The 16,815-nt window shown below is 51.1% G+C and overlaps 2 protein-coding genes across 2 annotated transcripts in view; one reads left to right on the forward strand and one right to left on the reverse strand.

The window, feature by feature from the left end:
• PITPNB (phosphatidylinositol transfer protein beta) overlaps window positions 1-2,762 on the reverse strand; it is a 77,846-nt gene extending 75,084 nt beyond the window's left edge. Inside the window, exon 1 of the mRNA XM_089775283.1 lies at window positions 2,684-2,762. Coding sequence (XP_089631409.1) covers window positions 2,684-2,703 — 20 coding nt within the window. The 5' untranslated portion in view covers window positions 2,704-2,762. The remainder of the gene's footprint in view (window positions 1-2,683) is intronic.
• Window positions 2,763-2,803: 41 nt separating this feature from the next.
• Window positions 2,804-7,923, forward strand: LOC149520731 (uncharacterized). Its single transcript, XM_089775332.1, has 2 exons — window positions 2,804-6,782; window positions 7,304-7,923. The coding sequence occupies exons 1-2, from the start codon at window positions 6,305-6,307 to the stop codon at window positions 7,921-7,923; spliced, it is 1,098 nt and encodes a 365-aa protein (XP_089631458.1). The 5' UTR covers window positions 2,804-6,304.
• Window positions 7,924-16,815: the final 8,892 nt, after the last annotated feature.

Below are 16,815 nucleotides of genomic sequence, written 5' to 3' on the forward strand. Positions count from 1 at the left end.
AAAGTAGTATGTTCCTTTAATTAAACAAGTCACCAAAGAGCTCTTTGAAATGCAACATTTGGGAAAATTTATTCAAGACAACATGAATTTCTTCAACAAACCAAAATTCAGGACAATGCCTAGCAGAGGAAAAATAGTGATAGAGATGCAGCTGTGTTAGTCTGGTCTAGCTGAAGCAAAAGACAGAACTATGTAGCACTTTAAAGACTAACAAGATGGTTTATTAGGTGAGGAAGAGACATCTCACCATAATGTGGGAATGAGGAAATTTGCTACTAGATATTTCAGATGTTGCCTCCCCACACTAAGTCTGAGATTACATTGGACAGGTGAAAAGGGTTAATGTTTTAATACAAAGAACTATCACATTTAAGTCAGCCACTGTCAATGCCATCCACACCCACTGAGTTGGAGCAAAACTAACACTCTAAGCCACTGCTGTATTAACGAGCTCTAAGAGAAGGTAGGCACACAGACACTGTCAAATAGAAAATGTAGTTTTTAATCTAAGAAAGTGAAACTGAAAAATGTTTCAGTTGGTCTTTGCATCTGACAATTGTTATTCAGCCCAATCTGTTATTGTGGTTTCTTATGTAAAGGCAGTCCTAGGAGCATAACAGGTAAAACACCACCATAAGTAGTAGCTTTAAGTATGGAACTGTGTCTGCACTAGCCTATTAAAACAAACTCAACCATTACATTTTTCCCTATAAACAAGAGAGATAAATTGACATATTGCTTGAAACATGTGGCCAACAAACCCCAGTGATACCAAAAGAACATTCTTTCCTTTAGAGAAGAAACCTCCAGTTAGTTCTCCTGCCTCAAAAAATGAAAAAGGACGCAAGAATATGTGAAATACAATCATAATTGCCTGTTTGACAATTGTTAGGCCATGCTCACCATGATATTTTAAGACTTGCTCATGTCTAAGTAAATACAATTCTGAACAAACCAATGACTCATGGATTCAAAGGCCAAAAAGGCCCATTGTAATCATCTGGTCTGACTTCCTGTTAATACAAGCCACAGAATTTCCCTACAATTCCTAGAGCATCTTTTTTGTAAAATATCCTACCTTGATTTTAAAATTGTCAGTAATGGAGAATCCACAAGTTGAAGTGGTTAATTAATCTGTCAAAATTTACACTTTGGACCATATTATTATTAGAAGAGTCCATTATTAAATATTTGTTCCATGTAGATACTCAAAGACTAATCAAGTTACCCCTTAACCTCCCTTTAAGTTAAATAGTCAGAGTTTGAGTCTATAATTATAAGGAAGGCTTTCTAATCCTTTAAGTCACACTCCAGGCTACTCTCTGTCCTGCTCTAATTTGTCAATGTCCTTCTTACATTGTCAGCATGAGAGCTGAACCAGTGTTCCAGAAGCACTAGAGCAGTGCTTAATACAGGGATAAAATAACCTCTTCATGACTACTTGAGATTCCTTGTTTATACATCCTGAAGATTGCATTAGCTGGCTCTTTTGGCCACAGCATCACAGTGGGAGTTCATGTTCAACTGATTATCTATCACAACACTCCTCAACACTAAAAAAAAAAAAAAAAAAATCATCTCTCTCAGACTCACTACTTCCCAGACAGAATCCCCCATCTTGTAACTATGCCCTATATTTTTTGTTCATAGGTGTATACATGTAGTCAATTTAATACATATTGTTTGTGCCAAACAATCACAGTCATTTTGTACCAGTGACCTGCCCTCTTCATGTGATGATTTTGCATTTTTTTCCTAGTCATTAATAAACATATCCTGTAGGACCTCAATGGCAACCAGCTGCTTGATGATGACTCCTCTTTACAATTAGATTGAAACCTAACAGTTACTCAGTTTTTAATCAATGTGTACCATGATAATTTTATCCTATTGCTTTTAAATCAAAGTGTCATGCAGTACCAAGTCAAATGCCTTACAGAAACCTAAATATATCAACATTGCTACCTTACAAAACTAAACCTGTCATTTCATGAACATAGATCTTGAGTTAGTTTGACAATATTTTTTCCATAAACTGATACGGATTTGTATAAATTACATCACTTTGTTTTATTACTTTGGTAACTAAATGCAGCATCAGCTGCTCCAATATCTTGCCTACAATCCGTCTTAGGCTCACAGGCCTACGAGTACTCGGTTCATCCTATTCACCTTTTTTAAAGGCTGCCACAACATTAGCTGTGTCCCAGGTGCACGAACTTGCCCCCGTGCTTCAGCACTTCGTTCAGTCCTGCCCTCTGTGAAGCCAGGCTCAGTTTACACCAGAATACAAGGCAGGGCCGGCTCAGGCTCCCCCGGCTCACGGCTCAGACACGTCTCACCCGCGTGGCACCCAGGCCCACGGACTGTCACTTGCGTCGCGAGGAAAACAACTCGCTCGGCCGCTCCCAGACACACCCTGACCGGCCGCGTGCCCCAGGCAGAGGCGAGCGGGCCCGGCGGGCAGCGGGGCAGGCGCAGCGGTGAAGGGCGGGGGCCCCGCGGGGAGGGGGAGCAGGCGGGTGGCGGGCAGAGGCCGGGGGCAGGGCGCGGGGGCACGGAGGAGCCAGGGCGGGGCCTGCCGGGAGCGGGCCCGGAGCCCGGGCGGGGGAGGGGGAGGGGCGGCCCTGCCCCTGCCGGACGATCAGTGCGAGGCGCGGCCGCTCCCCAGCCCCACACTCACAATTCCTTGATGAGCACCATCTTCCCGCCCGCAGAGCCGCAGTGCGCAGGCGCGACCGGCACCACTTACCCAGTCTTCCCCGCGCGGCTTCCGGGATCCGTCGCCCGCCCCGACTAGCCAATGGCCGAGGCCGGCCTCAGTCCAAGTCGCCTCCCCGTAGCTAATCCAATTGGGAACCGCGAGCTCCTCCGCTCACCAACCGCTGAAGCACAGCTCCCCGCGAGCGCCGCGCCTCCGCCAATCAGCGAGCCCCCGCGCCCTGCGCTGCCCCGCCCAGTTGGGCGGAGCGAACTCCGTAGAGCGGGCCCCTCGAACGCCCGGTAACGCCCCTCCCCGCTCCGTGGGGCTTCGTGACAGCCTCATGGCCCCGCTTCCCGGCGGCCCCCCCGCCCCGGGGCTCAGCAACCGCTTCATAGACCCCCCGCCTCGAAAACGTCACATTAGAACCCCCTGCAGGGGCCTCGCGGGGGCATCGCGCCCCCCCCCCCCACACTCCTGGCAGGACGAGGAACCCTCGGGGGCGCCTGTCTAATCTGCGCTTTCCATTGCCGTAGTGTCCTGCAGCAGCCGCCCTGCAGCCCCTCTCGCCGGCCGGTAGCGCCCTATAGCGCCCCACTCCCTAGAGGCCTTCAGGCTGCTGTCAAGTGCCCCAGGACACTCCTCCCATAGCCGTAGAGTTTTAATCCGTCACTGAGAGTAAAGAGCAGTTACTTGCCGCAGGGCGGTTGCTCTTTAAGCTGTGGCTCATGTCCGTTCCATGCAGGTGTGCCCCTGCGCCAGGCGTGGTCAGAAATGTTTCCCTTAGCAGCACCTGTTAGGCCAGCAGAAGACTCCGAAGAAGGGGAGGTGGGTGGGATTTGCAATGGACATAAGCAACATCTTGAAGAGCAACAGTTAAGAGGTAAGTAACCATTCTTCGAGTGATTGCTCATGTCCATTCCATGGAGGTGACTCCAAAGCAGTAACCCCAGGAGGCAGGATCAGAGTTCTAACCTTCCACTGAGTGGAGGACAGCCCTACCCAGGGCAGCAGCCTCCCTTGCCTGATGTGTCAGTGCGTAATGATTAGCAAAGGTGTGGACAGAGCAGCAACGGTGGTGCTGCAGACTCATAGACTTTAAGGTCAGAAGGGACCATTATGATCATCTAGTCTGACCCCCTGCACAGTGCAGGCCACAGAATCTCACCCACCCCTCCTAGAATAATCCTCTCACCTATGTCTCAGATATTGAAGCCTTCAAATACTTTGAAGGCCCCAAGATGCAGAGACTCCTCCAGCTGTGATCTGTGCCCCATGCTACAGAGGAAGGCGAAAAACCTCCAGAGTCTCTGCCAATTCTACCCTGGAGGAAAATTCCTTCCCGACCCCAAATATGACGATCAGCTAAACCCTGAGCATTTGGGCAAGACTTACCAGCCAGACACCCAGAAAGTTCTCTATAGTAACTCCTATCATCCCTCCATTGACCTATTTCCCACTGATAATAAATGGTCAATTAGTTACCAAGATCATGTTCTCAAACCATCCCCTTATCATAGAACTGGAAGAGACATCAGAAGGTCATCAAGTCCAACCCCCCAGCTCTAGGCAGGGCCAATCCCATCTAAATCAACCCAGCTAGGGCTTTGTCAAGCCGGGACTTAAACACCGCTAGGGATGGAGACTCCACTACTTCCCTAGGTAACCCATTCCAGTGCTTCACTACCCTCCTAGTGAAATAGTTTTTCCTAATATCCAACCTGGACCTATCCTACCATAACTTGAGACTATTGCTCCTTGTTCTGCAATCTGTCACTACTGAGAACAGCCTCTCTCCATCCTCTTTGGAACATCCCTTCAGGAAGTTGAAGGCTGCTATCATATCCCCCCTCACTCTTCGCTTCTCCAGACTAAACAGACCCAACTCCCTCAGCCTCTCCTCATTGGTCATATGCTCCAGCCCCCTAATCATTTTGGTTGCCCTCCACTGGACCCTCTCCAATGCGTCCACATCCTTTTTGTAGTGGGGGGCCCAGAACTGGACACAATACTCCAGATGTGGCCTCACCAATGCCAAATAAAGGGGAATAATGACATCTCTGGATCTGCTGGTAATGCTCCTCTTAATGCAACCTAATATGCCATTAGCCTTCTTGGCTACAAGGGCACACTGTTGTCTCATCCAGCTTCTCAACCACTGTAACCCCCAGGTCCTTTTCTGCAGAACTACTACTTAACTGGTTGGTCCCCAGCTTGTAACTATGCTTGGGATTCTTCCGTCCCAAGTGCAGAACTCTACACTTGTCTTTGTTGAACCTCATCAGATTTCTTGTGGCCCAATCCTCCAATTTGTCTAAGTCACTCTGGACCCTATCCCTGCCCTCCAGCGTATCTACCTCTCCCCCCAGCTTAGTGTCATCCGCAAACTTGCTGAGAGTGCAATCCATCCCCTCATCCAGATCATTAATAAAGATGTTGAACAAAACCGGTCCTAGAACCGAACCTTGGGGCACTCCGCTAGAAACCGACCGCCATCCTGACATCGAGCCATTGATCACTACTCGCTGGGCCCGGCCTTCTAGCCAGCTTTCTATCCATCTAGCCATCTATCCATCTTTCTATCCATCTTACCGTCCATTTATCCAATCCACATTCCCTTAACTTGCTGGCAAGAATATTGTGGGAGACCGTATCAAAAGCCTTGGTAAAGTCAAGGTGTATAACATCCACTGACTTTCCCATGTCCACCAAGCCAGTTACCTCATCATAGAAGCTAATCAGATTGGTCAGGCACGACTTGCCCTTTGTGAATCCATGCTGACTATTCCTAATCACTTTCCTCTCATCCAAGTGCCTCAAAATGGATTCCTTAAGGATCCCTTCCATGATTTTTCCAGGAACCAAGGTAAGACTGACTGGCCTATAGTTCCCTGGATCTTCTTTCTTCCCTTTTTGAAGCTGGGCACTACATTTGCCTTTTTCCAATCATCCGGGATTTCTCCCGATCTCCACGACTTTTCAAAGATAATAGCCAAAGGCTACTCAATGACATTTGCCAACTTCCTCAGTACCCTCGGATGCACTAAGTCTGGACCCATGGATTTATGTACGTTTAGCTTTTCTAAATAGTTCCTAACCTGTCCATCTTCATCCCATCTTGTGTCACTTAGCACAGAAGTCCAGGAGCTGACCTTGTCCGTGAATACAGAGGCAAAGAAAGCATTGAGTACTTCAGCTTTCCCCACATCATCTGTCACTAGGGGTATGTCTACACTACAAAGTTAGTTCGAACTAACGGACGTTAGTTCGAACTAACTTTCATAGGCGCTACACTAGCGCTCCGTTAGTTCGAACTTAATTCGAACTAACGGAGCGCTTAGTTCGAACTAGGTAAACCTCATTTTACGAGGATTAAGCCTAGTTCGAACTTACTAGTTTGAACTAAGGGCTGTGTAGCCCTTTAGTTGGAACTAGTGGGAGGCTAGCCCTTCCCGGGTTCCCCCTGGTGGCCTCTCTGGGCACAACTAGGAAAACGCTTCTCTCCTCCAGCCCCGGGCCCTTAAAGGGGTAGACTCTGGCCAGATGGCACTGGAGTCAGCCAGCCCTGCCAGCAATCTCTGCCCCTGAGCCAGTGGCCCCACAATGAGCCAGGTAGCCAGTGGCAGTGAGTCGTCCCCTGCCCAGTCCCCGAGCACCCAGGGGCCAGCCAGGGGCCGTAGACGGCGCGCGGCCTCCTGGTCTAGTGCGGAGGTCATGGACCTCATTGAGGTTTGGGGGCAGGCCCCCAATGTCCATGATCTCCGCACTAGGAGGAGGAATGCGGCCGTCTATGGCCGCATAGCAGCCGCCATGGCCAGCAGGGGACACAGGCGCACCCAGGAGCAGGTGCGCATTAAGGTGAAACAGCTGCGGCAGGGGTACGCCAGGGCCACAAGGGGCGGCGCCGCTGCAGGGGCTGCCACCTGCCCCTACTTCGCTGCCCTCCACCAAGTCTTGGGGGGCAGGGCGGTCCGTGCCAGCCCGGGGGACATCGAGCCGGGACCAGAGGGCCCTGACCTGGGCGCACCGGAGGGGCCACCGCCAGCTGTTCCAGCAGGGTCATCCAGGGAGACCGTACCGGGTAAGTAGTTTGAATTAAGTAGTTCGGGGGGGGAGGTGGGAGGGAGACCAGAGACGGCGCACGTGGGCCATGCCTCCCACGGATCACGCAGACACCTGTGCACGTGCGAGCACGTGCCATGCCACCCTTGGGCAGGTGGCTCCAGCTGCATGACACCCAGGGGCCATTGCCCAATAGGCACATGCTTGTGCAAAGAGACGTGACATGCTCCCGACCCCGGGGCAGGACCCAGCAGGATGATTTCCCTTCACATGTCCCCTCTACACGGAGGCAGGGGACATCTCCCCTTCCCCCCCCACCGCCCCGGCCACACTATACATGGCGCAGGGACATGGGTGCGGTCTTGGGGCAGCTCCCAGTCCCGGGGAGAGCCAGACATCCTGACCATGGCCTCTGTACAAGCACAGCGGCTGTGACGGTGCAGGACATGATCACCCTCACGTTGCGGAGTTGGGGAGGGGGCTGGGCATCATCCTCTGCGTCCCCAGGGAGAACTGACCACTTCTCTTCTTTCTCTACAGCTGCACCAACTGCTCGTGCAGGGCGCACCACCCCGCCCGGGACGTGCTCCCGCACCCGCGGCCTGCTCCGGACCGCCAGCACGGAGCAGGAGTACCGGGACCAGCACCTGGGGGCCCTGCGAGCCATGCACCGCACACTACAGGCCTGGATGTGGGAAGACCTGCAGGTCCGCCACGAGCTGCTGGCTGAGCTCCGAGGGCTGAGCACCAACCTGCAGCTCCTGCTGCAGAGCATGGTGCCCCGTGCTGGTCCTGCGCCTGCTGCCCCCCCAACTGCTGTCCCTCCTCCCACTCCTGCTCCCCCTCCCACCTCTCCCTCCTCAACCCCCACAACCTCTTCCTCAATGTCCACACCCCCCACCTCAACCTCCGCACCCTCCACCCCATCCCCCGGGGACGCCGAGGCCCCCTCCCTCGCCGTGCTAGGAGGTGGTTGGCCCGGCGAGATCCCCACCCCTGATCCTTCAGTTTCCCCACCCCCTCCTTTCCCTTGCTTCCCCCTTTCAGCTCCCTCCTCCCAGTTTTCCCCCTCCCCTCTCCCAGCCTCTCTCTTCCCCTCTCCCACCTCCTTTTCCCAGTCTCCCCGAGTTTTGTTAAATAAACAGAGTTTCTATTTTTGAACACACGTGTCCTTTATTTTGTACATCAAGAAGAAGGGCTAGGGAAGGGTAAGTGGAAGGAGGTGAGGGAGGACTGGGGCACGAGCCCCCGATGGGGAGGACTGGGCTGGCTCTGTGGGCTTCTGGGGGTGGAAGCTCTCCTGCAGCCCCCCAATTGCCCCCTCTCCCCAGATGGCAGCCTGCGGCAAGTGCAGCCAGGCTGATGGCCGAGTGTGTGATGTGCCCAGTGTGGGTAGTCCGGGCACTCCAAGCCAGGACTGCTTTGCAAGCGGGGCACCCCTGAGAACTGTCTGTCCGGGGTGGGGGTCGGGACCCTTTAAGCACAGCCCTCAGCTAGCCTGAGACAGCATCTCCATGCTCTAAGTCCTCCTCTGATGCCCTGCCGGCACTGCTTCCGGCCATCCTTAAGCCCAGTTCAGGGTCCACTCTGTATGGACATGCTAGTTCAAATTAGCAAAACGCTAATTCGAACTAGTTTTTTAGTCTAGATCCGTTAGTTCGAATTAGCTTAGTTCAAATTAACTAATTCGAACTAAGTTAGTTCGAATTAACGTTGTAGAGTAGACGTACCCTAGGTTATCTCCTTCATCCATTAGGGGCCGCACACCCTCTCTGATCACCTTCTTTTTGTTAACATGCCTGTAGAAACCTTTCTTGTTATCCTTCACATCCTTAGCCAGTCGCAATTCCATTTGCGCTTTTGCTTTCCTGATAACCCCCCGGCATTCTCGAGCTATACCTTTAAACTCCTCCCTGGTCATTTGTCCAAGTTTCCACTTTTTGTAATCATCCTTTTTGTGCTTAAGTTCACCAAGGGTTTCCCCTGTAAGCCAATCCGGTCTCCTACCATGTTTGCCTCTCTTGCTATGTGTCGGGATGGTTTCTTTCTGTGCCTTCAATAAGGCTTCTTTAAAATACCGCTAGCTGTCCTGGACTCCTTTCCCCTTCATGTTAGCATCCCATGGGATTCTGCCCATCAGATCTCTGAGGGAGTCAAAATCTGCTTTTCTGAAGTCCAAGGTGTGTATTTTACTACTCTCTTTTCTTCCTTTGGTCAGGATCCTGAAATCTACCATCTCATGATCACTGCTTCCCAGGTTGTCACCCACCTCTACTTCCCCTATTAGTTCCTCCCTGTTTGTGAGCAGAAGGTCAAGACGCGCACGGCCCCTGGTCGGATCCTTCAGCACTTGTGCCAAGAAGTTATCCCCAACATTCTCCAAAAACTTCCTGGATTGCCTGTGTACTGCCGTATTGGTTTCCCAACAGATGTCAGGGTGATTCCCAACGAGAACCAGGGCCTGCGATCTGGCAGCTTCGCTCAGTTGTCCAAAGAAAAGCTCATCTACCTCATCCACCTGATTCGGTGGCCTGTAGCAGACACCAACCACAACATCACTGCTGTTGTTTGCTCCTTTAAACTTAACCCATAGACTCTCAACAGGTTTTTCTCCCTCTTTATACTGAAGTTCAGAGCAATCGTATTGCTCTCTTACATATAGCGCAACTCCTCCTCCTTTTCTCCCCTGCCTGTTCTTCCTGAACAGTCTGTACCCTTCCATGACAGCGCTCCAGTCACGTGAGTCATCCCACCAAGTCTCTGTTATCCCAATTAAGACACGGTAGATGTCCAGGTTTGGGCTGCAAAAGCTGCAAAGAAGGCCTGTTTTCTTGTAGAGTGGGCCATGAGGGGAGGAGCTGGCCCATAGCATTCCCTAATACATGCTGTGATCCAGGAGGTGATCCTTTGCGCGGAGACCAACTGATCTTTCAGCTGCTCTGCAATGGCAACAAAGAGCTGAGGCAACTTGCAAGAGGGCTTTGTTCTCTCTAAATAAAAGGCTAAAGCCCTCCTAACATCCAAAGTGTGCAACGCCTGTTCTTTACCCGATGCATGGATCTTGGGGTAAAAGACTGGCAGAAAAAATGTCCTCAGACATGTGGAAGTTCAACACTACCCTTAGGCGGGAAGGCAGGGTGGGGGCGCAACCTGACTTTGTCCATAACGAAAACTATATAAGGGGGTCTGACGTGAGAGCCCTCAGTTCAGATATACACCTGGCCGACAAGATGGCCACCAACAGGGATACCTTGTAGGACAGGTATAGTAGCGAACACGTCACCAGGGATTCAAAGGGAAGTCCCATGAGTTTGGACAGGACCAAGTTAAGATCCCACTGGGGAACAGGCTGCCAAACATGCGGATAAAGCCTGTCCAGGCCCTTCAAAAACCTATTTACCATTGGATCCGCAAAGAGGGTCTTAACCCTGACATCTGGGTGAAAAGCAGATATAGCTGCTAGGTAAATCTTAATTGAGGAGGAGGATAACCCCTGATGCCTAAGATCCAGAAAGTAGTCCAGGACCAGGGGCACAAGGGCATCCATAGGAGACACCTCTCTCAGAGTAGACCAATTATAAAACCTGCTTCCACTTAGCCAGATAAGTAGCCCTAGTGGAAGGTTTCTTGCTCCCCAGCAACACCTGCACATGAGCCAAACACTGAAGCTCCACTGTCGTCGGCCACAGAGCTTCTGTACCATCAGGTGCAGGGTCCACAGGTCCAGGTGGATAAGTCTGCCAAAGTCCTGTGTGATCAGGTCGGGGACTAGTGGGAGCGCGACCAGCCTTTTGCACAACAGGCTCAGGAGGGTAGAAAACCAGTGCTGCCTGGGCCATGTGGGTGAGAATTCCCACACCTGCAGGAGAATCTTGTGGATCAGTGGAAATGATGGGAAAGCATATAGCAAATCCTCAGGCCAGGGAATTAATAACACATCTTCCAGAAAGCCCTTTCCCAGACACATGAGGGAATAGAACCCAGAGCACTTCCTATTCTGGTGTGTTGGGAACAGGTCCAGACAGGAAAACCCCCACCTGTGGAAGATGTCCACTTGTGTCCAGAGAAGGACCTGCTCAGCTGGTCTGTCAGAGTGTTCTGGGAGCCCGGGAGGTGTTGAGATCTCGGAGATCCGGGATGGGATGAAACCCAGCCTTGGCTTTGGGAACCAGGAAATACTGGGAACAGAAGCCCCTGCCCAACACCTCTGGGGGAACCACCTCTGCAGCCCCCAGGACGAAGAGCTGAATTACTTCCTGCAGAAGAAGCTCATGCGAGGGGTCCCTGAAGAGAGATGGGGCAGGGGAATGGGAGGGAGGAGGAGAATGGAAGGAGTGACATACATACCCCCTTCTCACAGTTTCTAGGACCCAACGGTCTGAGGTAATAGAGTCCCAACCCCAGTGGAAAGGGAATAGATGGTACCGGAAATGGAGGGGCGAGGCTGGTAGGTTGTCCTCAGGTGTAGTTTCAAAACCCTTGACAGGGTCCAGAAGGCTTACTAGACAGACCCTGACTCTGGTCCTGGGTTGGCTGGGAATACCATCTGCCATTCCTCCCATTGCTGTTCCTGTTAACGGCGAAAGAAGTCAGGGTGTGTGCTCTGCTCGGAGGACCAACGGGCATTCTTGCCTGAGAAGGAGCATCGCTGGGTAGCCACGGTGTGAATACCCAAAGACTGTGTCTAGACTTGCCAGCTGTCTACACTGGCCGCTTGAATTTCCGCAGGAACACTGACGATCTCATGTAAGAAATCAGTGCTTCTTGCGGAAATACTATGCTGCTCCCGTTTGGGCAAAAGTCCTTTTGTGCAAAAGAGCCAGTGTAGACAGCTCAGATTTGTTTTGCGCAAAAAAGCCCCGATCGCGAAAATGGCAATCGGGGCTTTTTTGCACAAAAGCGCGTCTAGATTGACACGGATGCTTTTGCGCAAAAGCGTCCATGCCAATCTAGATGCTCTTTTCCGCAAATGCTTTTAACGGAAAACTTTTCCATTAAAAGCATTTGCGGAAAATCATGCCAGTCTAGACGTAGCCAAAGACTTTAGGGTGGCCCGGGTATCTTTGAGGACGTGCAGACGTTGGTCCATCTGCTCGGAGAATAAGGAGGGGCCCTCAAAGGCAAGGTCCTGTATGGTGTTATGTAGTTGGGGAGTCACCCCAGATCCCTGTAACCAAGAACTGTGGCACATAACCAGCCCCGTGGCCATGGTATGTGCAGTCGCGTCAGCCGCATCGAGCACAGCCTGGAGCGCAGCCCTAGAGATTGCCCTGCTTTTCTCCAAGAGGGCTCTAAACTCAGGCCAAGAGTCCCTGGGGAGTAGCTCAGTGAACTTATCCATGGAGGCCCAGGTGTTATAGACATAGCAAGACAGCAGAACCTGCTGGTTCGCTATGCAAAATTGTAGGCCTCCCGACACGTGGGCCTTCCTTCCTAGGAGGTCAATTTTCTTGGCTTCCCTGTTTTCAGGGTAGCACCCGGTTGTCCCTGCCTTTCCCTTTGGTTCACCGCCTGAATGACCAGGGACTCTGAAGGCAGATGGGAGAAGAGATATTCATTCCCCTCCTGGGACATGAAGTACCAACGCTCGGCCCTCTTGTCCATCAGTGGGATAGAGGCAGGGGTTTGCCAGAGGGACTTAGATATTTTGGCCATGATTTTGTTAATGGAGAGGACCACCCTGGTGGGAGTGTCAGACTGCAAGATGTCAACAGTTGGGTCGAAGTTATTCGACACCCTTTCAGCCTAGACGCCCAAGCTCTGAGCCAGGTGTCAGGTAGCTCCTGGTGTGCCCTCCAGTCCATGGAGGACATGGAAGGGAGAATGTCACCCAGGGCCTTGTCAGGGGAAGAAGATGAGGATCCCTTTGCCCCCATCTCCACAGGGGCCTCGGCCTGCGAGAGAATCTGAGAGGCCGTTGGTGAGGGCCCTATGGGTGGCTGAACCACCTGGCCCTTGGTCTCTGAGGGCCGTGGGGAGATTTGGCCTGGGGGAAGTGACTGCCCCAATGTGGGTGACTAGATCAGTGGGGTCATTGAAGGAGGCACCCTGGACTCAAAAAGGACTGACTCAGGTCTAGAGGGGCCCATGCTCTGGTTCTGGTGTTAGGCCCATGGGGCCCAAAATGGCCACTGAGATGGGCCTGGAGCCTGTGGGGGCCAGGACTCTTGCATCACCGATACCAGGACAGGCTGTGCCCATTAATGCTATTGCTGATGAACGGAGGTACTCCGGTGCCGTGATTGGTGGGAGTGGGGTCTGGACCCGGATCCCCTGGACGACTACGTGGACTCCGCCTCCGAGTTGGTTGAATACTCCAACGCCGACCATGGCGGGGCGGAGGCAGATGCAGTTGGTGATCTGGCTGATGGGGTGTGCCGAGCCATTGACTCCGGTTTACCCTGGTGCTGGCAGGGAGGAGGAGGAGGCATAGCCAAGCCCGGGCGTGGGAAGCTCTAAATGGTGACAGTCGCGGTGACCAATGGTGTGCTCAGTGCTGGCTGAGATCTTTGCCCTAGTGCCCAGTCTGGTGGCGCGGCATGAGCTGGGGTTGAGGTCGCAGTCGGTGCCAGCCCTGTAGGCAGTGCTGCACTCGGGCCCGGAGCAGTGTGGGAGGTGACTGTAGCAGAGCGGTGCTTCCTAGGATCCGGTGCCACGGTGCCCACTGCCATAGGATCTGGTTGGTGCCACCCAGGGTCCCAATCTTTTCCTGAAGTCAGTGCCAGGGAAGGAGAAGGGGACAGTTCAGATCCCTGGCCATCTCAAAAGCCTCCGGAGTTGAGGGCTCCAGGAAGTCCCCCATTGGGCTGGCGTTCCTGTGAGGACTTGGTCACTTGCCCAACCAAGAAGGCCTGATTATGCCACAGCTGCGTGCCCCACTTGAGGGTGCATGGAGGGCATGTGCCGTGCGGGCAGCCTACCCCTGCTAGACCTCCTCTTTTTCTGAGGCACCAGGGCCTGGGAATGGTGTCAAGGTCTGTGCGGCACCGGGAGGCGCACAAATGGCCTGATGCCTCCCGCACTGAGGCTGGTGCGCTCTGCGTTGCCAGTGCCAGGTCCTACACTGGTGCTGGACATAAACCACCTCCATTAGAATGATTTTCAGGCGTGACTCTCACACTTCGTCCGCGGTTTAAACACTTTGCAAATTTTACAGTGAGCCTCTCCCAAGCACTTAAGGCAAGCAAAGTGTCGGTCACCACAGAGCATAGGCCTCTGGCACTTGGCAAAGGGTTTGAAGCCCTGAGGGCTGGGCATGCCCTGCCACACATGCCCGGCGCGTAGAGCAAGGACCGCAGTGGGTCCCTAGCACTAGAAAATAGCACTTAACAACTACTTAGAGAACTGATAAGAACAGTAACTGTTGAAACTAGAACAAAGAACTTTAGAAATGAGTAGTGATAGAAATGTAGCCGTATTAGCCTGGTGTAGCTGAAACAAAAAACAGGACTATGCAGCACTTTAAAGACTAACAAGATGGTTTATTAGGTGATGAGCTTTCGTGGGCCAGACCCACTTCCTCAGATCAAATAGTGGAAGAAAATTGTCACAACCATATATACCAAAGGATACAATTAAAAAAATGAACACATATGAAAAGGACAAATCAAATTTCAGAACAGAAGGGAGATGGGGGAGGGAAGGTAAATGTCTGTGAGCTAATGATATTAGAGGTGATAATTGGGGAAGCTATCTTTGTAATGGGTAAGATAATTAGAGTCTTTATTCAAACTCAGGTGTAAAGTGTCGAATTTGAGCATGAATGACACTTCAGAGGATTCTCTTTCGAGTGTATTCTTAAAAGGCCTTTGAAGCAGGATGCAGGTAATCAAGTCGTTGAGACCATGTCCTTTCTGGTTGAAATGGCAAGAAACTGTTTTTTCTTTGTGATCCGGTCTAATACCTGTTTTGTGGGCATTGATCCTTTGGCGAAGTATCTGAGACGTTTGTCCAATGTACATAGCAGACCATCCCCCTTCTGTTCTGAAATTTGATTTGTCCTAAGTGTGTGTTATACCCCAAACCAAACCCCTCATACCCAGGGGCAGCCCATGAGCCTAGGTGAACTAGGCAGTTGCCTAGAGCGCCGCTGGCCGGGGCGCCTCATGATGACATCATGGCCATTGACGGCCATGCAGGCGGGGATGCTGATCCCGCAGCCAGCTGCCACAGCCAGCCTCAGGCCATTCCTGCTCATACCCCCATCTGAGTTTCCTGTAAGTAGCATGGCTGTGCAGCCACACAATAGCCTAATTTAGTGCTGCGTTGGCACTCAAGAAACCCAGCCCCCATGGACCTGCCATAGCCAGGGAAGATGTGCCCTATATAGAGATAATAACCTGGCCTGTGACCTGCTAGTGCTTGGGGACAGGCACCCACACCCACCTAGTCTGGCCCCTGTACTGCCTGCTGTAATGGACTATGAACTGATCCTCAGTGGAGCCCAATACCTACCTTGAAACCCTCTGTTTCATCAAAGAGCATTCTTTTTTTTCCCCTGGACCTCCCACAGAATCCCAACACCATCAGAACAAGATTATCCAGTGCCCCATAGGATTGTAGCAGTTGCCTAGGTATGTTGTCGATTGTGTTTTCCAGTTAAGGGAAGCCCAAACACATTCAGGCTATGTCTACACTGGCGAGTTCTTGCTCAAGAATGGCTGTTCTTCCGCAGAGCTTCCACACGGCCCACCCACTCTTGCGCAAGATTTACAGTAAAGCATGGGAAGAGAGGATTTCTTGTGCAAGAGCAACACTCTTTTCTAACAAGTGTAAGAGCTCTTGCGCAAGAGGGCAGTGTGGACGCTCGGCAGGGGTTTCTTGCGCAAGAAAGCCCTATGGCTAAAATGGCCATCAGAGCTTTCTTGCGCAAGAGAGCATCCACACAGCCATGGATGCTCTTGCGCAAAAGCACATGGTTATGTGGACGTATTCTTGCACAAGTGTAGATGTAGCCTCAGTGTTTTCCTCCAGCTTTTTTTCCACCAAGTCTCTGGCTATGAACATTGTCCCTTTTCCTTTTTAAAATCTCTACTGCTTTCCTATAATTGGGTTCTACTTACTGGCAAATGTGACTATCTCTGATTTTAATAGTTTCGATGTAGTGAGACTGCAACTTAATTCTTTGGTACCTCAGACAGTCACATATGTCACCTTTTTGATGGTATAACATTATCAGTATTGACTTTTTCTATTCTTAAAGAATTTTCTTCTCTTTTTGAACCTCCCTCAATTTCTCTTTTGACTTTGTCCAGACCTGTTGGTTTTCCAGGTGCGACCTGCCAGATGCCTCGATGTCTACTTCAGACAGGTAATTGAGAACAATAAATACTGGTTAACTTGACTGTGATGTAGCATAAGTCGGTTTTCTCCTCATTAAGCAGATGCATTCTTACCATCCATTATGTACCATATCCCCTGTCACAAGCAGTATGCCCCCTGAATGCTTTACAAATGGCGTGTTCACTATCTTCCTTCATTCTTTTTCTTGTCCACACAATCACACACATTTTCTTTTTGTCAAGCTAAAAGAAGTTGATCAACTCATTATACAGGCTGTTTTTTTCTTTTCTGCCGGTTGCTTTGCTGTTCACTAGGAGACTTGGTAGGTGTGAACTTCCTAAGAACTATTTTCCATCAGCTTTCTGGCTTTTTTTTTTAATTGCTGTCTTCACCTCCTCCTTCTACTGCTATTCTTCAAGAGATTGAGGTCTGATTACTTTAGCACATCCATGAAGGTAGGATCTCATCTTCTTAGATCAGTATGTTCTTGAAGATACAGAACTCCTCTTTTGCTGTTTTAGTTTCAGTAACTCTTGGCTCAAACCTTGTGACTTTCTCCCTAAACTTATCTGGTGTTGTCCTATTCAGTCTCTGCATTCTGATGCATAGATAATATAGGGGTGTTAAAAAGCAGTTAATTAGGAAACCATGTAACTGCTGAAAATCTCAGCAGTTACACAAAATGCATATTGCAGGGCCTACTGCGCAAATGGCTTTCCAGAAGCAGAGCCGGCTGTCCCCACGCCCAGACAGCTGGCTGTGCTGAAGGC

The sequence above is a fragment of the Pelodiscus sinensis genome, chromosome Z (genome assembly GCF_052426305.1).
Source record: "Pelodiscus sinensis isolate ZL-2025 chromosome Z, ASM5242630v1, whole genome shotgun sequence".
Classification (NCBI taxonomy): Eukaryota; Metazoa; Chordata; order Testudines; family Trionychidae; genus Pelodiscus; species Pelodiscus sinensis.